General features: G+C 43.9%; 1 protein-coding gene across 2 annotated transcripts in view; it reads left to right on the top strand.

Moving 5' to 3' along the window:
- LYN (LYN proto-oncogene, Src family tyrosine kinase) overlaps positions 1-26,265 on the top strand; it is a 113,894-nt gene that overhangs the window by 78,303 nt on the left and 9,326 nt on the right. For both annotated transcript variants that reach the window (XM_023648591.2, XM_023648590.2), the window contains exon 11: positions 23,508-23,661. In XM_023648591.2, coding sequence (XP_023504359.2) covers positions 23,508-23,661 — 154 coding nt within the window. The remainder of the gene's footprint in view (positions 1-23,507; positions 23,662-26,265) is intronic.

Raw genomic sequence — 26,265 nt, 5'->3', positions numbered from 1 at the left:
CATAGGAAAATTACCCTCTTTCAAAGGAATTTTGATATTTTCAGAGCAGAGACTTTGCCTCATTCCCTTCCAGCCTTTGCCTCATGTAAGAGAAGAAAAATGAACTTGGAAAGAGAAGGAGGGGTTGAAAACTCTGGGAATTTCCTTCAACCCAAGCAGAAATGGAATCGTAGACTTGTAATACTGAGAGGAAAAAGAAGGGGGAAACTCACAGTTGCAATGTGAAGGTCAGGTAAATCGTCTTATGATTCAGCCCAAGTGAGTCAAAGGGTTTCTTGTTCTTTCATGGCAAGATCCTTGAAGTGAAAAAATTACCAGAAGTGAAATGGACAAGTATGTGTGAGTAAAACTGCAATAAAAATGAAAAAATCAAAGTTGTCATTATGATCATGAAAACAAGTGGCATTTCTTTAACTCCTTCTGGTTGATAAAGCTTTTACACTTCTATTATCTAGTTTGAGCCCAACAGCCTTGAAAGCATTTAGATTGTTACTTAATATACCTTACAAATCAGAAGGTGACCTTGGACTTGTCCAGGGTTACAGAGCTAGTAGGGAAGTGCTAGACTTGATCCTGGGTCTTCTGACTCTAGGTAACTGACTCTTTCCTCTGCACCCTGCTGTCATTGCGTGATCAGAGTTGCTCCTGTGATCATTTTGCACCTGACACTATGCTGATATGCATTTTTTTTACCCCTTTTGGGATTTTGCTTATCAGAATTCATATCTTTAGCTTGTTTTTTTCCCCAAAAACTCTATTGCTAAGACATAGATCTTTCTGTCATACAGTAATTACGCTCAAATATATTTTGCCCCCTACTATTAAATTTTAAGCCACATTTTAAGTTGGAAATTGGTAAACTGAGGAAGGTAGAAAGCCTCAGTCTGTCTATGTAATTCTTAAACTTTCTGCGTAGGACGGCCTCTTGATGTCAGAGCTTTTTGAGTATTCCCTCATTATAGTCTCTACGGACTGAGAAAATATATAGGTTGGGAATTCCTTGTAATAACTCTAGGTTGGGATCCACCAGTCTGTTGATGTGGTAAATTAGGTCTGATGTGTCTGGAGGGGGATGTTCTGGGGAAATTTCTAGAGTATTTCTCAATACCATCAGACATGGGCATCCTGATTCTGCCTCTTTGTAAGGGAGCTAAAAGATAAGTTCTCATTTTCCAGCTAAAGGCTATCCTCCAACCCCCACCCCCAATATCATAGTGAAACAACTACTTTATTTTCAAAACCTTTATTAATATTAACCCCTGATTAATAGTTAATTGACTTAAACTGGAGGAAGAATTTCATTGAGATATTGAATCAGATTCGGTGGCAAGTGGAAACCTCAGGTGACAGACTTGGTTTGCGTTTCATCCAGGATGCCAGATCCTCTCCCCACTCCATATTTAATCTCACCTCTTTACACGAGAATTCTCATATGTGACTCCATCTTGAGGCCCCACACTCTCAATTCTTCTTGCAAGCACCAGAGCCTCCTCAAGGGGGAAGAGGCCAGCACTGAAGAGACAATTAATTAATTCCATAAAATAATCTGAGCCAATGCTACTCTGACAGAATGGGCCACACGGCCGTCAGGAGGTGGTGGTCCCCCAGTTTGCATCATGAAGGACCATTGGTTGGAAGCCATAGCTCTCCCAATGTAAAATATCTTGTAGACATGGTAGTTATCAATTTCTACAGAATATGAAAAATATCACTTTCATTTTGTGAATGGAACAGTAGGTGATGTTAATGGTGGAGAAAGCATTAAGTGAGAGGTGGAAAATGTGCTCCTGCCTGGGGACAGTCACTTCAAGGTCCCAGTGTCCTCATCTGTGAAATGAGAGGTACAAGTTAGGTTTCCCACCGCCTCAGCTCTAATATTTCATGACTAAAAAAATCTCCTCCTACTTAGAATCATTACCCAAAATGTGAATCATTGCTCAAAAGTTATAATTAATGATTTTGAGTGTATTCAGATGACATTGGTATAGGATTTTGACATGGTTCTAAATAAAGGAATATGAATGCCTCACATGAATATAGTACCCTTGTGTCAGGATACTACATATAAATACATATAAATGCTCTATTTATCTTTTTGGTATAATGTTTTTTATGTCTGAGGCTTAAACTTTGGCCTTGAAAACTTACAAAATGGACAAATGAAACTAGAGTTACTGTCAGAATTGCAAAACTGGATTATATGCAGTTTCCTTCTGAAAATTTGAAAGAATAGGAAACTGTCATTTAAAAATAGTATAAAACAGGAACTCTTTTTTGTAGGTGGTGCTGGGGATGTTTAGCATATTTAAGCAGAAGAACCATGGCTGGTTGTTTAAAATAGCAAATAAGGCAGAAGAAGTTATGCTTGTTTTCATTTTGATTGGAGAACTTTCTAGCACCAATAAGCAGCTTTATGCTAATGTAAAGGGGAGATAGTGGGACTTTTGGTCTGCGTGCCAGAACTGCCTCTTATCTGGGTATTATTTCGTCTAGGAGTGGCAATTTCTGATCAGTGCTACTGTAAGTCATAAAATAATTTCCTCTTCAGCTACTTGTCACGGAAGCCTGCCAGGCCAGAGCTAAACTGAAGGAGTTTAGGAGAGGGCTGAGTTCAGTACTAGCTGCTCACAATTTCAAAGTGGTGATAAAAGTACTTTGTAGGGAACTGCAGAGGGTAATTTCCAGCTGATCTTCGTCTTAAGCACTTAGCTTGCTTTCTCTGTGTTCCTCTCATCCTCTTGGTATCTCTCTCTCTTTTTCACCCAAACATGGACTTAGCACAGCCAGGCATGTGCTAGGGATGGGATGAGCAAGACACGTCCCTGCCTCAGGGAGCATATGGCTTGGTGTGGGAGTCAGATAAGTACAGGCAGGGGCGGTGGACCGCACACTAGACACTCAGCAAGGGCTGTCTGGGACAGGCACGGAAGGCTGCTGTCAGAGCACATGAAGCAGGATGGAGCCCCGTGGGCCCGGGTAGCAGCGAGAGGGTAGGCTTTCTGGAGGAGGTGACCCTAAGAGCCACAGTTCGCCCTGCTAGCCTGGAAAAGGGTTGGATGTAGCACAGAAAAGGAGTACAAGGGGGTGCAAATGGGGGTGTGTGGAGAGAATTGGACGGGGGACACTGAGAGAGATACATGTGGACATTAAGGAAATGTCAGGTGTTGTCAACTCTTGAGTTACGTAGGAGGAGCAGTCAGCTGTTTTGTAGATAACTGAAAAAAAGGATTGAGAAAAACAAAAAATGATTATACTCAGCAAATAGTCTCCCAGGAGTTATAGTTTTACTCTTTTAGTTTTATTTTACCTTTGAGTGGGTGCTGTTTGTATGCAATGTGTATGTATTTGTGCCTCCCCACCCACGCCTCACACACACGCAAACCGAGATGTTCGCTACAGAAACTTCTCCGTTTTGACTATTGAGGACCACAGGGCTCTGCTTTTCTGCTCCTGAGAGTTTGTTTTGTTCTTTTGTTGTTGTTTTGTTTTCAAACCTGAAACTAGGAAAGGTGGGATGGAAAAGGAATGGCAGAGCCTGTGTTCCAGTCCAAGCTCAATTTTAAGGGGTACAGCCTGAAACGGACAGGACTCATTCTAAACTTTTTCTGTCAGTTAGATTTCTCAGCACCAGTCTTCCTGTCCCCAAAGCAAAGAGCACCTTGGTCTGAGAGACTGAAATCTGAGGGAGTTCACACCGAGTCTGGAGAGAATTAAACCTCTCAACCAAGTGGCTTCCCATGAAGCAGGGGTGAGAGCCGGAGCCGCGAATCCACGCACACTGCTTAGCGGGAGTTTGCTCCTTATTCCAGGGAATAATGGGGAGCAGTCGAACAACTCAGCAGGGCTATGAGATGATGAGATCTGGACTATAAGTCCTGCCCTGGCCACAGGGTCCAAACATGGTGAGAAAGGAGTAAGTTAGAGTCCATTGAACCCGGGGAGAGAGGACAAGGCTGAGCGAAGTTAGCGCCCCGCCTCCCAAGTGCGTTAGAAGCAGAAAGAGGACTCGCTCGGGTGTTCGGCTTGAGCAGCGGAGCGATTGGCATCACGAGCACCGGGTTTGACTGGGAGCAGGGTGCTGGTTGATGAAATCAGTTTTGTTTTGCTGGAGTTGAGGTGTCATGGGACACCCAGGTCGAGATGTCATAGGTTGTGAGATGTTTTAGTATAAATGTCTGGAGCTTGGAGAAGACAGACGTGAGCTGAAGAGAGTTCTGGGAGCTCGGCTCTGTGGACAGTCACTTCAGCGGGGGTTTGATGAGGTCCCTGAGAAGATGTGTGAAAGGGCAGAGGATGGCCCAGAGCAGACCCCCCGGGAAAGGGCCAAGAGAGACACGTGCAGAGGCCAGGCTGGGGACACCAGGAACGTGGTCCTGGGAGAGAGCTTCCAGGAGGAGGCAGGGCCTGTTCAGGATGGAGACATGTCCATTGGATTTTGCAACAAGGAAGTCATTGGAGAACTTGGCTAGACTCTTTTCAGTGTCACAGTTTAAGTAGATGCCAAACGCTTGGCCTGGTTTCCCTTCCCTGCTGCTGGCTCTGCTCCGCTGCTCCCGACTCCTTAAACCTTTACTTTGTCTTCACAGCTTCCTCTCCGAACCCGGCTGGCTCCTCTTCCTCTTCTTTCTCCTCTGCTTCCTCTGCCGTGTTGGTTCTTCCCCGACCACTCCCCTCCACACTCTTTTTTTTAAAAGATTGGCACCTGCGCTAACATCTGTTGCCAGTCTTCTTTTTTTCCTTTTTCCTCTTCTTCCCAAACCACCCCCGCCCCCCCGCGCCGGGGTACATAGTTGTATACCCTCCACACTCCTGAAAATACTTATTTCTACTATTACTTAAATGGACTGAAATCCTTAATTTGAAAGCAGATTCATATTGATTTTTTCTATGAAAAAAAAACTGAAATAAAATTACTTAAAGAGTGGCTTTTAAATGATTGCGCTTTGAAAAATACGGTTTTGTAGTCTTTTGTGGAAAAAAACTTTAACTTTCTTCTCCCACCCTTGAAACATGTGCTTTAAGACTTTTTTTTTTTTGGAGGAAGATTAGCCCTGAGCTAACTACTACCAATCCTCCTCTTTTTGCTGAGGAAGACTGGCCTTGAGCTCACATCCATGCCCATCTTCCTCTACTTTATATGTGGGACGCCTACCACAGCATGGCTTTTGCCAAGTGGTGCCATGTCCGCCGCACCTGGGATCCTGACCGGCGAACCCCGAGCCGCTGAGAAGCAGAACGTGCGAACTTAACCGCTGCGCCACTGGGCCAGCCCCTAAGACATTTGTGTTACCTTACTCGTGGGGTTTCATAAAATACAATATAATAATTGCCTTAAATTGAGTATTTGGTATTAAAAATACCAAAAGTAGCCCCCACCCCAATTGAAGAACGTCTTGATGTCTCAGAGTTTAGCCTGAGATCGGTTTGGCGCTGGGAATGCATTTCCCCGGTTTCCCTGTGGTCAGGTTTGCAGCCTCCACCTGGCAAAGCAGAGCCCTGATTCAGTGTCCCCCACTGGGAAATGATGTTTCGGGCCTCCCTGATGCCCTGTCTGAGGCACCTCACCTCGGCCTCAGCAGCCAGCCTGAGGTCCTGCCCGAGGGACTGAGGGATGCCACAGTGCCCATGGGCCACCAGGGGGCCACTAGGCAGTGCCCAAGACCCCAGGGAGCCCCTGCCACGGCTGCCACCACGCAGTCTTGCCCCCTCCTCACACAGAGATCCCTTCCTGGAAGGCGCTGGCCCCAACCTCCTGCCCCCTAGAGTCCCTGCCTTGGGGACCCGTGGCCGCCAGAGCCTGCATGTGCAGGGGTGGCTCTCCACCAGGGAGGTCCCAGTCCCCAGGAGGTGGGCCTGCACAGTCTTCCCAGCCAGGCTGTCTCAGGGAACAATGGCTCCCGCCTGGCTCTCCCCACTCCAGGGGCGTCTCCTTGAGCCTCTCTTCACACTCTGCCCAGAGAGCTGTTGGGGAAACCCTCTCCTTCCTTCTTCCTAAACACATCTCCGCCTCCCACCCACCATTTTCTCTCCTCTGGACCCTTGCAGTCACCTCTTAACTCGTGTTGCGAGACTGGGCAAGTAGAAATTCAGGGCACCTGGTTAAATGTGAATTTTGGAAACACAACAAATAATTTTTTAGTAGAAGTATTTCTTTTGTGTTTTACCTGGCAACCCTACTCTTAATGGGTCTCCCTCCTGTCTCTTTGGCTTCCTCTTTCCAAGCTCCATGGAGTAGGCAGAGCCAATTGGATAAATCCATTTTTGCATTTTTTATTGTGGTCAGATATACATAACATTACATAAATTTGCCATTTTAATCATTTTTAAGTATACAATTCAATGGCATTAAGCCGCGATATGAAAACATTCATATTGTTGTCCAACCATCCCCAATACCCATCACCAGAACGTTTTCATCTTCCCAAACTAAAAGCCCCACCCATTAAACACCCGCTCCCCAGCCCCTGGCAGCCACCAATCTGTTCTCTGTCTCTATGAATTTAACTGCTGGCGGTCTCTCACCGACTGGATGATTCTGCATCCCTGCTAAGTGCCTTCAGTAGATTCCGTCACACTTGTAAAAGCTCCTGAGCCTGTGGGCACAACTCCGCATCATCCTGCCTTCTTCAGGTCTGGAGCCTACCGGGCTCTTTCCTATCTTAGTGTCCCTCCCAAGCCCACACCTGGAAACTACTCCCTCTGCTCCGTGCCGTGCCCCCTTCCTGCCAAGGACCCCTTCCCTGACCATCCCACCTAAAATCATCCCATCCCCTCCCCCGCCCCCATTCCTCTCCATCTTGTCCTCCTGCCGTTTCTTACTGCAGTGGGAGTGTTTTGGAAAGTTCTTGTTATCTTTGTATGCTCAGCACTCAGCAGAGCACCTTGTATGTAGTAGGTGCTCAATAAATATTTGTTGAATGACTATATTGACCAAAGTGGGAGCTGCCTACATTCACTTTAAAACAACGGATCCCTTCTTCTCTGCTTCATACAGCTCTGAATGAGTAATTAGAAGAACACGTGGTTTTAATGTTTTCTGGGTCACTATTCAGGTGTTTTTAACTGTAAGGTATGTTCCTGATACATTTCTTCTTCCCCCTCCTCTGTTTACTTTCCTGCACAAAACTTACCTTATTGGTAGAAATAAAAGTGAGAAAAGAAGGAAGTAGAATACAGGGCTGGGCTTTCATAAAAAGATAAAGAGCTACTTTGTTTCGCCTTCTCTGTGTAATAAAGAACACCAGGACGAATGAGAAATTAGAAATGAAATATTTAACACTGAAGCCAGTGGCAGATGCATTTAATTTGGGAAAAGTAAATACATGAACAAGTTTTTCCTCTCACGGCATCCTTCAGGTCCTTCTGTGGCCTTTCCCTTGGCGCTGGGAGCGCCTTCTGTCCGCACTGCACAAGCTGGCAGAGGCCATAATGCTGGAATTCTAGTGGTCATGGCAGATTCTTTGAAAAGTCAGGATTTCCAGCTCTTGTTAATTATTCTGCCACATCTCCCTCAGGGTCTATAACCTAAGTATCTGGGTAAAAGCTATCTGTTCTAGAAGGACTTACACATTTGTTAATAAAGATCATATTTATACCAGCATTGGCAAACGGGACCAATGGTGTGTTAAAGATCTCGATGTATGACAAGGAGCTGTGCTCCTTGATCCTCTTCACCATTTCCAGACCTCCTATCTCCCCTCCTCCCAGGACCCCAGCTTTCAGGTCCATCAGTCCATGGTCCTTCTTCGCCGCAGTCGTCCTGGATCCCTGGGCACTTCCTCTCATTGCTACACGGTGCTCTGGCCCACTCTCTCTCTCCAACCCCTGGACACCCTGCCATTGTGTGCAGTGATCCATGCGGGTAGATCTTCAAACTCAGGCCTTTGTTTCTTGACTTCCTTTCCTCCAGTACTCTGTCTTCTCTCCTCCCGCCACCATGAGCCCCTCTGTGGATCTCACCAATAACTCTGCCCCTCCATGATGCCCTTCCAGCCTATCGCCTCCCGTCTGTTTGGTTCCTCCCTAGTACTCCGACTATTTCACCCCCTCCCCAGCACTTCCAATCCATCCAACCTTCCACCTTTTCCCATGCCTCCACCCACCTCGTGTTCTCTTCCCTCCTTACCTGGCTTCTGTATGCCCACTTGCCCCTCTCCCTTTGTCTTACATGCCTTGTTTAAGTCAGCTCTTTACCCATTTTGCTGTGGCATCCATATGTCAGCTGTGACCTGCTTGGCTGATGGCACGTATTGGCTTTTGTGCACTTCTAATTCAAGACCAGTAACCGAGGCGCCTAGTGATCCCACTCATGCTCCTACACAGCTATTTCTCACTTTCTCCTTCTCCTCTGTCCCCAAACCTTAACTCCTCCTTCCCTTTAGCTCTCAGTGGATTTCCTCGCTGTCTCTTTTACTGGGGAAAAAGCCATCGCAGAAAACCCCCGTACACTCCTCCTTCCTGGTGTGACAGCAACCCTGGATTGTACACCAGGTCCTGTCCTCTCTTGGCATTTCAAGACATTGTTCTAGAAATTCTGCAGTAGCATTCCCCCCTCATTTCTGTACCACTCCCATAGGAATTATAATCAAGCTCTCCTTTCCTCTGCATCTCTCTCCAGCTACCTATGCCTCCATTTTTCTCCTCCCCCTTACAACAAAAGTCCTCGAAGGACTGTACTCACTTTTTCCAGTCCTCCCCTCCTGCTCTCTCTTGAACCCACCACCACCTGACCAAACTTCTCTTGACAGTCATTGGTGACCCCACGACACTGAGTCCCCAGGCCTTCCGCAGCCTCTTCTCGGGTGGCCCATCAGCAGCGTTTGGTGCAGCTGGTCTCTCTCTCCTCCCAGACACTCTCTTCACCTGGCTTCTGGGACTTCACTCTCTGGTTTTCCTCCACCTCACTGGTCACTTCCTCGTTTCCCAACATTTAAACATTGGAAGGTCCCAGAGCTCCATCCCCAGACCTCCCCTTTCTCCGTACTCACCTGCTAAGTGATCTCATTGAAAGCGATGTGCTGCTTTCCTAGGGCTGCCATAAGAAATTACCACAAACTGGGGGGCTAAAAAGACAGGAATTTATTCTCTCATGGTCTGGAAGCCGATGTCCTACATAAAGGTATCAGCAGGGCTGTGCTCTCTCCAAAGGCTCTAGGGGAGCTCCTCCTTGCCTGTTCCACCTCCTGCTGGCTCCCTGGCTTGTGGCAGCGTGACTTCAATCTCTGCCCCCCTCTTCACGTGGCTTCTCCTTTGGACTGTGTCTCTCAAGTCTCCCTCTGCCATTTGCTCACGAAGACACTGGTCATCAGGACCCACCCTAAATCCAGGATATGATTTCATCTCGAGATCCATAACTAATTAAATCTGCAAAGACTCTGTTTCCAAATAAGGTCACATTCTGAGTTTCCAGGTGGTCATGAATTCGATAGGGGGAGGGCAAGAGAGAGGGATGCTGTTTGATGCAGCACAACTGTCTATACTCTGACCACTCTGAAGTTTGCTTCCCTAGCTCAAACTGCTCCCCTGAGCTAACTGCTTACTCAGCATCTCCACACGGATGTGTATCCGGCATGTCAAACTGAACACTTCCCAAACCGAGCACCTGTCCTTCCCCCTCCAAAACTGCCACCCCTAGGCTTCTCCCCTTCCGATGATAGTAACTCGATCCTTCTAGTTGTCAGGCCTCAAACCTTGAAGTCATTCTGGACTCTCTTTTACATTGCATATTCAATCCTTCAGCAAATCTGGCTGATTCTACCTTAAAAATAGACTCACATTCTTAACTCCGCCACCACTGTCCTTCTGACCCGTCAAATGCCTTCTCTCAGGGTGAACTGCCTGGTAACTATCTAACTAGTCTTGAGTCTCAGCTCTTGCTTCCTCAGAGCCCACTGGTAGCACAGCAGCCAGAGTGCTGCTTTTGAAACAAAATCAGATCAACACCCTCCTCCTCCTCTCAGCCTCCGTGTGCTCCTGGCCTCACTCAGAATACGAGCTGAAGGCCCCATAAAGGCTGTTTGCCTGCAGTCTTAGTCTTGTGATAGGTTCTCTTCAGAAGTCACTTCTTTTCATGAATTTTTTATGCTCTTATTTGTTTGGAAATCTGTGTTGCAGGGTTTCATGTACTTGCCTTATCATAAGACTCACCTTGGGCTCTTGTTTAAAAACCTATTCTGGGTCCCTCTCCTGGATATCAGTAATTAAGGAGTAGGGCCTGGACAAGCCACGGGTGCCCTGGAGGCGTGGGTGAGTCTGGAAGCACTGCCCTGGAGAATTTGCTGCACTGAGCGAGTGATCATTTTCCTAGGTCATACATCTTAAAAAGGAAGGCTTCTTTCCCTCCTCATACAGCTAGAGCCACCGGGGAGGAAGTGCACTTCCCTCCCTACTTTAAGTTAGCGGAGCCCAGTAATTGTTTCCCCAGACCATGAGATTTGGAGGAGTTCTGCCTGGTGAGCAAAATGCTTGACGGTGCTGCTTCCTCCGATTCAGCCCCTTCCAGCCCCACAGCCGCACAATTGCCCTCCTGCTCCCGTACCCTTAGGAAAAGGAAAACGCACGACCAGCCACGAAGGGCAAACCTTCACAGGCTCCGTTGATAAACACATGGTATTTTGAAAACTCATTTCAAAAGAATTGAAATACACGTAAATATTATAGCAAACCTGTTGTAAGTATATTTGGAATTTATCAGTTCTCCTTACAGACTTCCTTTAAATTTGTCACAGGACAAATAAGTCAGGGATTATTTCAGAGCTGGAGTTCAGGCTTTGCAAGGGAATTCGTTCTGCCCCCCAAACTCAAGTTCTTTAAGGTATTTTGTTGGAGTTGAAATATAGCGCACATGCCTACTATGTATTTTCTTCACATCTTAGCTGTCTGACGCGTGTATATCTATTTGCTGATGTGTTCTTTTCTGTCTGCCCCATTAGAAAGTAAACTGCACAGGGCAGAGACTGCGTTCAGTCACCCACTGTGTCTAGAACGGGGCTGGGCTCCGAGCAGGCAGGCGGGACTGTATGTAAATGGACGGAGAATGAACGACAGTCCTCTTAGGCTAATGGAAGACTCTGCCCCAGAAGTATAGTGACCTTCAGTCTTTTACTATATGAGTTTCTCCAGGCATAGCATCCTAGTGAAGCTATGAATGACCAGAACCCTAAATTACACCCCCAGCCGTTTTTTAACTCATTGTGGCATATACATGTATTGATATGGTTATATAAATGTGAATATGTCAATATATCCTTAGTGAATAATCCTGAAAGTCTTTCAGAGTTCATATAGCACAAAACAAGTATTCATGCTCTGGGAAGTTCTGGGAAAATGTGAATCTGTATCAGGTCTCATTTTTTAAAATAGGGTTTGTTATTTTTTTCTCTTTAGAAATCAGTGGGTGTTTATTAAAGAATCATTGAAAAAATAGCACTCAGGTCCTTTGATTCCAAAGGCAGGTCTTACAGGCATTTTTGTGTGTTCTTATGCTATATTTGTTTTATTTTATTTTTCCAATGATTTTTAAAAGCGTTAGCATTAATGATGAATTATAAAAGAAGAAAAGTCAAAGTCTACTATAGCTTATAAACTAAAAACCTTATACTCTGACTTCTTGGTACCTATTTTAACAATTCTAATGCATCCTTCCATATAACAGCATAGATAATGGCCTTTTTTTCCCCCACAGATGGAATTATACAATATATATTATGTTGCAACTTTATAGCTTAATTATCTTGGCTGTCTTTTCACATTACTAAAGAATGATCCTCCTCATTCTTTTAAAGCTGCTCAGTATTCTCCTATATAGATGCCCTATGATCTATTTATTCCCTTATTTATGGACACTTATGTTGTTTTCTGGGGGGAGTTGTTTGTTTTCACTGTAACGAACAGTGTATGGTGATGATCCTTCTCTAAATGTTTATATACTTGTGCAAATATGTTTGAAGGATAAATTCTAGGTTGTAGATCTACTTTATCAAAAGTGGGTATACATTTTAAATTTGATGGTTATTCCTACAATTCTTTCCAACAAAATGAGAGTAGCTTTTCTTTACCCCTCTGTCCAAACCAGCTACTCTAATTCACTCTAATTCAGTCTGATAGGCCAAATTTAGTTTTCTATTATTGTAATTGTGTTTATTTCATATAGGTAAGGTCAAGCATCTTTTCCTATATTTATTCTTGGTTTTTGCAGTTTATTTTTCTGGGAACTCTTCCTTTAAGCCCTTTGCCCATTTTTTCTGTTAGCTCATCACCATCCATCCTTTTTAATTATTCTATTCATTACATATTAGATTTGTACCGTATGTGCTGTTTTCTATGTATCGAACTGAATATTATAGTTTTTCCTTTTATTAAAAACTCTCCATAAATATGTATGTACAATTACAATATAATATTCTAGTCCTATAGCTGTATCATGATTTCCTCATCATTCTCTTATAGATAAACATTTGGAGAATCTTGTTTTTCATTAGTATAAATAATAATATAAAACATTTCTGTGGACAGATCTTTATTTATTTCACCTTATTTCCTTACCGCAGATCCCCCCCACCCAGTAGCCAGATAACAAGATCAGAGTATGAATGTTTTTAAGTCTCTTGACATTCACAGCCTGTTTTCACTGAACAAAATTTGGCATTTGAGTAGAGCGAACTGCTTCTCAATTTGAGGTCTTTGAGGGTGTACTGGGTCAGTTCCTGTTCACCTCAGAGGCGATCAGTATTCAGCCATTTGCACCTCCTGTCTCCTGCAAAAGCAATGAAATAAGAGCCGATGGCTTTTCTCTGGTTTCCACCCTCACTGGGATAAGTTGAGAACTTTTTGCTTGCTTCTTCTCCTTTCAAATAAGTAGGGCTCATTAGCCACACATCAAGGGGTAGGTCATTCAGATCATAGTAGTATCAGTGAAATTGGTTAGATGAGGGGACAGTAATCAAAGGAAATTTCTAGTCCCACAGTGTCATTTATTCACTGCCTTGTCCCGGTTGTACGGAAGTGGTGAGTTTCTTTCATGAATGGGTAGGAGGGTGGGTCATGGATAGAGCGTCCCTTTACACTCTTAGGCAGTTGGTAAAGGGAGCCTAGTCACACCAGAATCCCGAGGTTGATGACAGCCACTCAGCAAAAGGGAGACCGTGTGCCAGGACTGCATTGTGTACCTGTGGGCAGCCTCCCACCCTTGGCTCCAAAAGAGCAGCTCTACTATTTGTTGTTTCACCATTATAAACTAAATTTGCATTTGGGGCTTTTCATTACTGATAGTATTTGTATTAATATTAATAATAGTGACAATTAATGATTATCTTGCATTGAGCATTCTTTCATTCTCTATTTCAATCTCATCTGGACTCTACCAGGTTGATGCTATTATTATTGCCATTTTGCAGAGTGGAAAGCTCTAGTTTTGAGAAGAAACTTGGCCCCATTTTATATACACCCAAGTTGACTCATTCTACAGTCTCTGACCCACAGTCACACTGCCCAGCTATCTTCTGAGGGGTCATTGGTACTCTCTCTCCCTCCTGCTAATCCCTAATTAGGTAGTCACATCACAGCCAGGTCTATTTGAGGTTGGATTGAGGGGCAGCCTGTGGGGAGGAAGTGACGTGGGAGGAGCTTTGACTGATTCCCAGTTTGGTTTGGTCCTGCCCAGGTGTGTGTGGGCGCTTCCATCCAGTGTGCCACCATGAGCTCCCAAACGCTTGCTTGGTCATAAGCCGCACTGCCACAGGGGTGGGTGATGAGCGCCGGCTGTTCTCCCTGCAGGAAGTGGCCTTTGCTAGGTTCTGCTCCTGCTCGTCTACAGGTGGAAGATTCCAGGGTAGTTTTATTTTTTAATTGTGGTAAAATATACATAACATAAAATTTACCATTTCAGCCATTTTTAAGTGCAAGGTTCAGTGGCATTAAGTACATTCACGTTGTGCAATCCTCACCACCATCTATCTCCAGAACTCTTTTCATCTTACAAAACTGAAACTCTGTACCCATTAAACAACTCCCCATTCTCCCTCCCACTAGCCCTTCCCAACCGCTATTCTACTTTCTGTTCTACTTTTCTATGCATTTGTCTACTCTAAGTACCTCATATGAGTGGAATCATACAGTATTTGTGCTTTTGTGACTTGCTTATTTCACTTAGCATTATGTCCTCAAGGTTCATCCATGTTGTAGCATATGTCAAAATTTCACTCCTTTTATGGCTGAATAATATTCCATTCTATGTATATACCACATTTTGTTCAACCATTCATCCATCAATGGACAGTTGGGTTGTTTCTACCTTTTAGCAATTGTGGATAATGCTACTATGAACAGGTGTATACAAATATCTGCCTTCATTTCTCTTGGGTATATACCCAGAAGTGGAATTGTTGGTTCATATGGTAATTCTATGTTGAATTTTTTGAGGAACATCTTTCTGTTTTCCAGAGTAACTGCGCCATTTTACATTCCTACCAGCAGTGCACAAGGGTTCCAATTTCTCCCCACCCTCACCAACACTTGTAATTTTCTATTTTTTGGTTTTGTTTTGTTTCTTTGTTTTTATAATAGCCATGCTAATGGATGTGAAGTGGTCTAATAAGTTTTTGCAAGAGAAAGTCTATGAGAATTAATTGCCAAATTTTTCTCTTTTTTTCTGCTAGAAAAGGTAAATCCCTTTCATGGAGACATACTGATTTAAATATGATATTCAGTAAAGTTGTCTTTATGGAAATCACGTCTGACTGTGGCATTGTGGTTCCTTGGGTGCTGTTGGATTGATTAAATTTTGACCATTCACGGAGACCTCACCAGCCCAACTTTGTATGTGCCAAACTCTCCCCTGAGTTTTAAACTATGAAGATATGACACACTGCAAACTTTAACTCGGCCACTTTTAAATTACCTAGTTTTCTTATTTCTTTTTTTCCCTCCTTCTTCCTGGCACTGCCTTATGAGCATTCCACTCTTTGTACCTCTTTTTAAAGGAAGAAGCCACTGTGGCGGAATGGTTAAGAGCACAGGTGGTGGGACCAGCCAGACTTGGGTTCACATCCAAGTCTATCTAGGAAAAAAATGTAACTTCTCCAAGACTCACCTTCTTCATCTTTACTATAAGTAATGGCTCCTTCATAGGCTTGTTGTAAGAATTATAAATGCCTAGCAAGGTGCCTGGGCAGAGCAAGCAGCCAATACATGGTAGCTGCCATCATCACCATCATCATCAAAGTAAGGGACTTCATTATTTCTTAGCAATTTTGCTTGGAAAAGAGGAATAAAGACGAATATTATAATAACCCAGTAAAGCTAAAACAAAATTTCTAGGAAATTTTGACTCAAAAACATAGCAAGGAATGAGCTTTCTGTTCTCTCCATTCCTCCATCCAAATTATGGATTAAAGAGTGTAGGGATCCAGTATGGAGGATCAATGAATAATAACACATGGAACAATGCTTCTGTGAGAATGGGCAAGTGCTATCAAACAAGTGCTGTCGTATTTGGAGTACTGAGGACGTGTGTTCTTACTTAAACTTTCTTTTTGCATGCTCCCCGTTTCCTTTACATTCTATTTTTCTGTTGTCAGTAAGTGGTCTTCTTAGGTCTGTCTGGGATGGACCCAGGGGCTCCCTGTTATAAGGGACCCTCAGAGAGACCCGAGAACCCATCAGGGAGACTGGAGCTTTCACCCAATTGCTACTCATTTGTTCAGTTCCAACTTATTAATATTATCAGTATCACTATTTCATAGGCTTCCTAGGACTTTTGAATGTAAAGAATTATTTGAATTATACTTTTCCCAAGTGTAGGAAGGAAATACATATCTAGAGAATGAGGAGACAATGCCTAATAGAACAGATAAAGTATCACGAACACCAGATTTTTATCTTTCCTGCTTTTTGGCAGATTTCTTGTTTAAATTCTCTCACTTCTTGTCTAGATGACAAATGCTTTCCAAGCAACCAATTCTAAAACACGTTGCATTTTCAGTTCCAGTTTCTCATTGAAGCTGGAATTTCCTGGGGTAGATTTTAGCTTTGCTTGAGAGAGCACATTGATTCCCTTAATTAGGATCCTTTCACTCCTTTATTCCCCCTGTCATCTGACTCAAATGTGGGTTTCTTCCCATTAAAATAAAAAATAACTTGGGCCAGCCCAGTGGCATAGTGGTTAAGTTCATTCACTCCACTTCAGAGGCCTTGGGTTCGCAGGTTCAGATTCCAGGCACGGACCTACACACTGCTCGTCAAGCCATGCTGTGGTGGTGTCCCACATACAAAATAGAGGAAAATTGGCACAGATGTTAGCTCAGGGCCAATCTTCCTCACCAAAAAAAAAAAAAAAAAAAGCTACACAAATTAAAAAGGTTTAACTTTAAACACTAAATAAAAAAACCAAAGAAACAAAAAAATAACTCATTAAGCAAGATAGCCTGTTATTTGCCAGTGTCTCAGAAAAGTGATAACAATGAGGATGAACACAAGAAAACTAAAACGAGACTTCCAGAGCAGACCATCCACACAAACATTTTGTTATTTGTCCAAAGCATCACTCAAGTTACTGTTGAAGTCAGCCCAGTCTGTGTGCTGAGCAAACCATTCATAGAGCACATACATGCCAACGCTGCCAGTGCCTCAGAGCCTTCACATCTGAACAGAGTGTGGTTGGGACGAACCTGCTGGAAGGTGGGGCATCCTGTGTGGGGTGCTGGGGTTGACAGGCATCTGGTTGGGCTTCTGAGAAAAGCAGGGAAAGATGAGTGACCTCTGTCATCATTACTAATAAGGAAGGTCACTTGTAAGGAGCATTATTCGAGCTCTGTTTTGATATATAAAACATAATTGAGATTTTTTTCTCTAGAATTGTATTCCTCATAAAATGTCTATCTTATGTATACCCAAGGACCATAGTTGTGAGGTATTTCCTGTCCCAAGCGTAACTGTACTGCGAGCCCCCAGTTAGTCACTGGCAACCCACTTCTTGGTAAATGCAGTTGATGACGCGAGGCTGTAGTTCATTGAGACGGAGGGACCTGTGCTGGCTTCCTCAGAGGAGTCCAGGCAGAGGTGTGTGAAGGCAGTTTGCTGAGACTGCTCACAACAGGAACTCCTCATTTTGGGAAGAGGAACACAGACTTTCTGTTTAAACATTGATATTGGAGAGGGAATTTAAAGCAGTATGCTCACCTCAAATGCTTCTGACAACTTTGGTCTGATTTAATGCTTCTCACCTCATACCGTGAAAACAATGTATTTGCAAAGTAAATGGGACTCTAGGTTTTGTGTTCTGTCCCCACCCTGCCCATCATGAGTGTACGTGTATGTAAGTGTATGTGTGTGTGTGTGTGTATGGTAGAAAAGGATGAGCAGAGAGCACAGAGGCGGTAATGCTTTACAAAATGCTGGGGTTCTGAACTTTCCAGAGGATTGTATGTATTTGTGTGTGTGTATGTAAATCATGTATGTAGATATGGATATACTAAAAAATAGACACATACTGGCAATACTACCCTTCAGAGTGTGTGTCCATAATGGTCCTCTGAGAGGCTGATGAGGGTCTGAAATCAATCCCTGATCCAGCTCGCCCACCGGCCAGGATAGCTGGGTCACCTCCCCCTGGAGGAAACGGTGCCTGTGGGCCCCCATGAGGTCGTCTGCCTGGAGGGTTGACACTGCCTATTCACACCAGCAGTGGGAGAGGCAGGCCTGCGTATTTGTGGTCAGAACATTCGATAATTCCTTATTTCTCTCTTTGGTCACACACGTGCTTCCCGTCCCTTCGCAGCTCTGCCTGTGGAAGCTGACTGGCAGACATCTGACGGCTGAGTCCTTTCCTTCTCACAGTGCACTTGAAGGGCCTCTCTGGGAGACCTGCATTGCTTGAGACTGGGAGTCTGTTTATTTAGCGCCTGACAGGATAAGACTGCTCTTTAACTCAGGAAACATCATTTTTAATATCTTCTCTGTCCTAGAACTTCCACCAGGTGCTAGATGCCTAGAATTTTACGAGAACCCATCTCGTTACGGCTTCCAGTTGGGATCTCGGTGGCTCACTCTCCTACCTAGTAGTTCCTGTCTGTCCTCCCAGGACAGCAAAACACACACACACAGAATCACGAAAGGGAGAAAATGTCGTCATCATATGTTTCCACAGAAGGTACAAAAAGAGGAACTAAGAAATGCACGTTGGCCGTGCTATTTGAGCGTAAGAGCAGGAGAAATGCAAAGCACGTCTAAACCTGAACCAGTTAGCTTTGAACAGGAGGGGGAAAATGTCACTAACATTGTCTTCTTAAATGATTGTTCTCATTTTAGGCAATGGGGGGGTGCTTTTTACTTCAAATTTCCAGTAGCTTCGCACACAGACTCTAGTGCAGAGTTAGAAATTAGCACATGAAGACAAGAAACAGTTTTAGTTACTTCCTTAGCGTTGGCAGGTAGCTTAGAAAGTCGAGGTTTTCTCGTGTTTGTATATCACCAGGCATTGTGATGCTGGCATGGCCCAAGATGAAGAGAATCCCCTCATGATTTAAAACCTAAAGATTAAGTCAGTTTCCTAAACCATCCAAGCAATGGCCCAGCCCCAGAGCCATGATAGAGTGGGAGAGATGCTGGGGTGCCCTGCCTCTGAGCTTCGAGGCCGACGGAGTCCTCCCTAAGTTATAGGAAAAATGAAGGTCAAGACACATTTCTGAGCTGTTGATGGACTAGGACTCCTGCCAGGGTGTTCCCAGCACCTCTGTTGTCTGGCCCTGTACCTTCTCTGGCTCCCACGTGACACCTGCCGTCTCCTGCCCTGGGCTCTTGATGGCGGCTACACACATCTTGCTCATTCTCTTGAGTCATATCAGGACTTCCTTTCCTGAGCATTATGAGGACAGCAGTCCACTTGGTGAGGTCGTTTGTAGGCAATGCATTGAGACCGAGATGTCTTTCCAATCATTCTAGAATTTTTAATCCTAAAATAGCTTAAGTTTAAAAGCGTATGATCTATTGCAGTGCTTCTCCAAGTTGAATGTGCATACAGATCACCCAAAGAGCTGGTTAAAATTCAGATTCTGATTGAGTAAATGAGGTCAGAGTCCATAATGCCACACTTTGATAAGCTCCCAGATGATGTGCAGGGCCCTGGAGTGATTCTCCACCTGCACTGCACGTTAGAATCACCTGGGAGGCCCCCCTCCTAGAGATTCGGGTTTAATTGGTTTAGGATAAGGCCCAGGCAGTGGTAGTGTTTAAAAGCTCCCCAGGGACATAGCCAGAGTTAAGAAATACTAGTGTAAGGGTTAAACCTTAATTTAACTGCTAAATGCACAGAAAGGAAATTAAATTTACTTCCAAACCATTGCACTAACCTGTGGTGTGACTCTGGGAAAGTAATTTCCTTTTGGCCCCATCAAAGTTCCAAAGGGAATGACAGTTATTGCTTTTTTTTTTTTTTACAACTTATAGGGCTATTTGGATAAAAGAATATTTTCCTGCTTAATTTTAGCCTGGTTGTTTTCATTCTGACAGAGTGTTAACCTCATCCAAGCCAAGAATATATCATCATCCATCTTATTTCCACTTTTGAGTCATAGGGAAAAATTGACTTTAAACCTTCTTTGTTCGGTTTAGCATCTTCTAGACCAAGCATTCAAAATGGGGACAAGATCGCCCCCAAGGGAGTGAAAATTGGTTCTTGGAGGATGAGGAAATCTTAGATATTACAATAGTTTGTGGCCCTGCAAATCTCAAATCTATCCAACAAAATCTGATTTCTTTGTATTTAATTTCCCCTGTTAAGGATAAATTAACTTTAACTAAAATTTTAAATTTTAATTGAATTAAATTTTTCTTCTTAGGGGGTGATAATGGAAAAAGGTTGAGAAACACTGTTCTAGTCAGAGACACCCGAAACTAAGCTTGTATGTACTTCCTGAGATGGATCTCCTGAACTCTAGCTGGGGAAAGTTTGTGCTACCTTTTCAGAGGAATGAAATTTGGGCTTAACAACGAATTCTAGGAGAAAACTTCAAAAGCATCTTCCTGTCTTCTCAGTAAAAAAGTATTCTTTTGATGAAAAATTTGAGTTCCAGAAGCGTCTAGTTATCTATGCAACGCTGAGCTCTCTTGCTGATGTGACATCCTGGAATGTGGTGTTGAGAGCATGGCTGCTGAGGGCAGACACACGTGGGTGTGGGTCGTGGCTCTCTCTTTCCCTCTGGCTTTCAGCAGGTTCTTGTACCTAAGCCACATTTGCATCTGTACAACTGAAATAAAAGTTACTTGGTAGATTTGTTATTCAAATGAAGCATGAATTGGGTATAAAGAATGTAAAACAGTGTCTGGAACATAATGAGTGCTCAATTCATGGTGGAAGAAGTGGCAGTTGTTAATATCTATTTATCCATCTATCTATCTACCTACCTATCCATCATCTACCTACCTGTCATCATCATCATAGTAAAATATCTGTGGGCACAAAACAATCTCCTGTCTGTCCTCACCAGACCTCCGTATCAGGTCCAACTCCAGAGAATCCTTCACGAGTCGCCTTTCTGAGCTAATGGAGCAATAGAAAGTGGGAGGCGAGTGCTCCCTTCTCCCTCAGTCCCCGTATTTATGCGACAGCTCTTTCTGCAGTGCTGACAACTGTTAGACCAGGAGGCCTGGGGAGGAAGAAGGTATTCCGTGAAAGAAAAGTTGATTCTAGATTCCATTAGCCAAAGTAGTCTCTGATTTCTTCCTGCTGTTGCGAAATAGAGCCAGATTTACTTTAGCCAAAGTAAATACAACAACCAAAAAAAAAAAATTAAGTTTTGAAAAAAAAGAAACCAAGAAAGAACAATATACGTAGACCAGGGAAAGAATAATTTTTATATAAGAAGAGAGTCGTAGTCTTTTATGACCTCAAAAGCAAGTCATATCTAAAAGCTTTGATTTTGCTTCCCTATCTATTATTTATTCAACTTGGCTAATGCTGTTGTTTCGAATCTTGGTCTTGGTGAATACTATTATTATTGTGTGGAACACGAGCTCCGTAAAGCACTCTGACATGGAAAAGAAAGCCAACATAAAGTGGGCTTGTTGCAAGTCTGATATTATTTCAGAGAATCATTTTTAAAAATGCATTCAGATTTGTGTAAATGCAGAACTTGGGTAGATGTGTTGCCAACAAGTTCTTAGAATGCTTTTTCTAACAAACTGATCATTAAAATCCATCACCAAGAATGAGAGAGATGTGGGTCCTTGGTGCCATGCCTTAGAGGCTCTGTCAGTGCCACCAGCACACATCTGTGGGTCAGTCAGCATCCGCAGAGGCGTGTCTGGCACACATTCCTGATTGCTACTGTCAGCTGCAATTTCACGTGTAAGTTGGAATTGCAGCCAACTTTGGCTCTCTCAGGTTCCTGGCCAGTTTGTATATAATTATTGGAATGTTACATAAGTACCTAAGAACAGCAATGTGCAGATCCTATACCTCCCTAGGGTCCTTACATTCCTGAGATGATCATAGACAGGTATACAGGTGAGGAGCAGGGAGCCTGGGACCACACTCAAGAGGAGAAGGCGAGTTGGGCAAGGCTTCTTAGAGCGAGTGACGCCTCAGCTGAGACCTGCGGAATGAATTAGCTAGGCCAAAGGGGCAGGGAGCGAATGTTCCAAGCAGAGGCAGGTGTGGAAGCCAGGATCCAGGGGAGGAGACCGTCATGGTGAGGAGGCAGGAGGGATAAACAGGGGTCAGGCTCACGGGGCCTCAGCAGCAGTGTTAAGGAGTTTGGACATTGTCCTGAGGTTAGTTTTAAGTAGGCAGTGACCCAGTTGGACTTGCACAAAGGATTAAAGAATTCTTGGGGAGGGATGTGGTAACCCAAACTACTCCGGAAGTATGGGCTGGCCAAGCTGTCCAGGAGGGACTGGATGCGAGTTCAGCCAGCAGGCGTCACATAGTCTGGGTCTTCTCCACTTTACCTGCGCTGTTCGAGCGCTGCACACATTATTCTTTGCTATAGAAGCTTTACATTATTAAATTGTCATTTCAACTGAAGGAAAAGGTCAGACCTCTTTTGTTCTTTCTGATTTATGATTTTCTCTGTTCAAGAAAGTATTCCTTGGTGCTGGTCAGACGTGCACTCCTGGGCTCACAGGACTTTGAGACTGACCTAATAATCAGAGACTGATTATTATATGCCAGGTTTTGTGACCACAAAAACATCATCTGCCAAATTCCTGCAGCGGTGTGTCAACAACACAGTGTTTTGGTAGCATTCAAAACCCAGCACATTTTCCAAAGAACTTTCTTTGCCTCTGAGAAGAGGTTTGGTGACAGGGTTAAAGGGCCCACTAGATACAAGCAGGAACAGAAAAGATGTAAGTGTGCCTCTGCCCTGAAGGTGCTTCCTGTCTGGATGGCATGACAATGATAAGCACAGCAAACAGCGTGAAATAAGGACAAAGCTATGATCAGTAGGTGCAGATGGTTTTTATACAAATTGACCCATTGAGGGTGGGCATAGAGTGAACAGAAGTTATCCAGGAGGAACTCAAGGAAGGCCCCCTGGGCAGAAGGTCAGCCTAGGGATTGGCCAAGAAGGGAGGAAAGGCATTCCAGGAGGAGGTCAAGGAGAAACATGCCCAGTAATAAGGAGCTAAACCGGTGCTAAGCAACATGGCCTGGCTGAAACCAGGGTTTGAGTTGAGACAAGCAGTGCCGTTGTGGATGAGTGGGGAGTCAGGTCCTCTAAGCTGAGCCACCTGGAATTCAAGGTAAAATCTGTCCGAATACATTCGTTCCTGTGTGACATAATCCTAATTAGAGTTTCCCCTCTAACTGCTCACCAGATACAGCTACTTGGTTCGTTCTTTCTTTCCTTCCGTCCTTCCAGATCCTTATCTTTATAATTTGTTAAGGTTTTTCTTAAAAATCTGATTTTGATTTCCTTAAAAACCCAATTTTCTAGTAAATGGTAAGTAGTAGTCTCTCGTCCCCCATTTTCTTGTTTTGTTTAAACCCTTGATTCCTTCCGGCTGTCGCGCTTTGTTGTCAGAGTGAATCTTTCTGGCCATCCGGGAGGGACTGTGCAGAGAAAACCTGGGGAACCAGTTCTGTGGGCTGTTGATTAACCTGACAGCAAGGATGCTGCTGACCAAGGACATCCTGTTCCTGACACCCCAGGCAGTTCTTTGTATCAGTGTGTCACTTTCTCTAGCTCTGTTTTCTCATTTGAAAAACTGGGATAATGACATCTGTATATCTACGTGCAAGAACTTGAAAAGATTCTCCACACATTAGACAATATTGAGACAGGTAGTTATTTAAGAAATCATGTTGAGACGTGATCGCCATCATCGGAGATTGGGGGGGAAGTTATTCTAGAAAGGATCAAGATGGTGATTGTAATTTACCCACTGTTTTTAAAACTTGAATGAGCAGAATAATATACATGAAAGGATTTCAGGAACTCATAAGCTTTTTGGTTTTCCTTGATGGCCTCTATGATGACCTAATCAAAAACCGAGAGCCTTTCTGTTTTCAGATTGCAGAGGGAATGGCGTACATTGAGAGGAAAAACTACATTCACCGGGACCTGCGAGCAGCAAACGTCCTGGTCTCCGAGTCGCTCATGTGCAAAATTGCGGATTTTGGGCTTGCTCGAGTGATTGAAGATAACGAGTACACAGCAAGGGAAGGTATGTTCTCGTGACCATCTTTAGGTGTTTTGTTATTGTTTAGTGTTATTTTGTTTTTGTCCTTTTTTAACAAAGTTGCAATAGTCATCATTTAAAAAAACTCATTTGGTAAAATATTCAAAATGTACCACAGGAGCTGTTTGTGGTTCTATTTTAATAACTGTTTTAAAAAGTTACCTTCTTGATTAACTCCACCTGAGACTTTTATAAAGTTTACAAATGCTATCATTTGTATTTCAATTAAGGGAAGCAGAACAAAAAAGAGATTTGGCAAGATCAAGATTCTTTGTTTACATTATATGTTTATATTATGTGTTTTCACCCAAACAATGAAGTACACTTTCCTTAACTACACAGAAAATATTTGTGACAATCATTCTATATTCTAGCCTTTTAATAACAAATTAAAACATAGAAATTATCACACCCATGGAAGTAAATATAATGCTACAAAAATCACTCCTTTATTTTCCCACATTCCATATTATACACAGGAACCGAAAACGCACAGGGAGGCGTAAATCTCCCAGTCCTTGGCATGTGGCTCTATGGCCGGGCCCATGGCCCTTCCTCTTGCTTATGGCCTGAGGATTCTGATGGGCTTGCTCAGGAAAGCTGAGTCAATGTTTTTGCAGTGCTTTCTCTCTTCTGAGAGAGCCAAGCACTCTCTTGACATTCCTAAGAATTGTTAAACAAGGATTATTTTCCTTTTAACTACATGTGTGTGATTTCTGGAAGATGTCCGCAGGATTTAGAGAGGTGACAAAGAGTCTGAAAACATTGTTTTGATTTGTTTAGCATCTCTTGCATCCGTCATGTTTAAGGTGGTTCTCCTCCTGCCTTCAGCCTGTGTTCTCCTAGGTGGGTGATAACTTATCCTTGACCTTCATTATCCTCAGCAAACAGGCAGGTGAGAGGCTGGCCCCATGGCCTAGTAGTTAAGTTTGGCGCACTCTGCTTCAGCGGCCCAGATTCATGGGTTTGGATTCCAGGCGCAGACCTACGCCACTCGTCAGCCATGCTGTGGCAAGGACCCACTTATAAAATAGAGGAAGACTGGCACAGATGTTAGCTCAGGGCTAATCTTCCTCAGCAAAAAATAAAAAAAAAAAGCAAGGCGAAGGAGAAGAGTTGGAGGAGAAGGAGTTAAAAAAATAATCACTAAAATGTAATGAGCATTTGCAGTGTGGCAGCCACTATTCTAAGTGCTTTTCATACCTTATCTCATTTATCTTTACGATAACACTGTGTGATAAGTATTATTATTATTATATTATTCCTACCTTATAGACGAGGAAGCAGAGAGGTTCAGCAGCTTCTGAGGTCCCATAGTAAATGGTAGAGCCAAGATTCAAACCCAGGAGATCTAGCCTCAAAGTAAAAGAGCTAGAACTTATTCCACTAGTTTTGTTGAATTTGACAAGTCCAGAGTCTCACAAAAATAACTGTTCTTATGCGAGAGAGGTGGCCTAGTGCAGAGAGCTGGGCTCTAGAATTAAACGGTAGCCATTGCAGGGCAACCCTAGTGATGTTTACCTTTCCCTGGTATTTGTACTGTGCCAAGCATGCAAATCAACCCACTTAACCCTGACAGCAACCTGGGGAGGTTCTGTTGTGTCCTCATTTTACAGATGGAGGTGCCAAGAAGGCACAAAGACAATGAGTCACTTGCCAGGGTCACACTGAGCTGGAATAGCAGAAACAGTGTCCAAACTCCGGCTGCGCGGTGCAGACCCAGTGTGCCCCCACCCGCCCCTCCCCTCCCCTCGTGCCTGCTCCCCCCCCCCCCCGCCCGCTGCCCGGAGCAGGTGGGGTTTAACGCCGGATTGTACGCAGTGAGTGCCTGGCACACAGGAGCTGCTCCACGAGGCTCTCTGGTGTCCTATTGTTCTTATTCGGATTTCCACTTTCAGTCTGACACCACCCAAAATTTTAAAGCAAAAACATAATAAAGGCAAATCTGTTTAAAAATGTAAAATATGGCTGGTTGAAACCCTTTGCCTTTCCAGGGAGTAGGAATGAGTCTGTACCTGAGTCCCTGCTTTCCTCAAGGTGACCTCGTGGGTGCCCCCAGCCAGGTTTACCTCTCAGGTGACCCAGTGACTAAGTATCCCTTAGCCTCACCAACTCCTCATGAGACACCTAGTGTCATCACTATCTCATTCTGGGCACATCATCCTCTTACCCGATTCCTGAAAGTGCAGTGATGTTTGGTCCTGTCAAGTGAGAGCGTGAGACATTAAAGTGTAGAGTGGCATCTAAAATTCCTATTGGTACAGGCTTCAAGAGATTTATCCACGAGAATGTACACATCAAGAGACGTTGACATTCCCTATAAACGTGGTATGGGCTCATTAGAGAAAATGTGAGCACTGAAGATGCAGGCTTTGGAGGCTGGTGTTGAGGGAGAAATGTACAACCTAAGAATAAATGCCTTTCCGTTCTGTGTCATGTTCTTCACGTGTGATGTGGGCTAGTTATGGTGTCTCTGGAGGAACACCGGAAACTTTGCTTCTTAAGAGGGGAATGCCCCAAGGGGAAAGAGAGGAGAGGCCCGCATTGCTAGTATAACATTTTGTACCATCTCTCTTTTGCATTATGTGT

This window comes from Equus caballus, chromosome 9 (assembly GCF_041296265.1).
Source record: "Equus caballus isolate H_3958 breed thoroughbred chromosome 9, TB-T2T, whole genome shotgun sequence".
In the NCBI taxonomy this organism is placed as follows: Eukaryota; Metazoa; Chordata; class Mammalia; order Perissodactyla; family Equidae; genus Equus; species Equus caballus.
The sequence above is the reverse complement of the archived record's forward strand: the minus strand, read 5'-3'. Positions and strand labels throughout refer to the sequence as shown.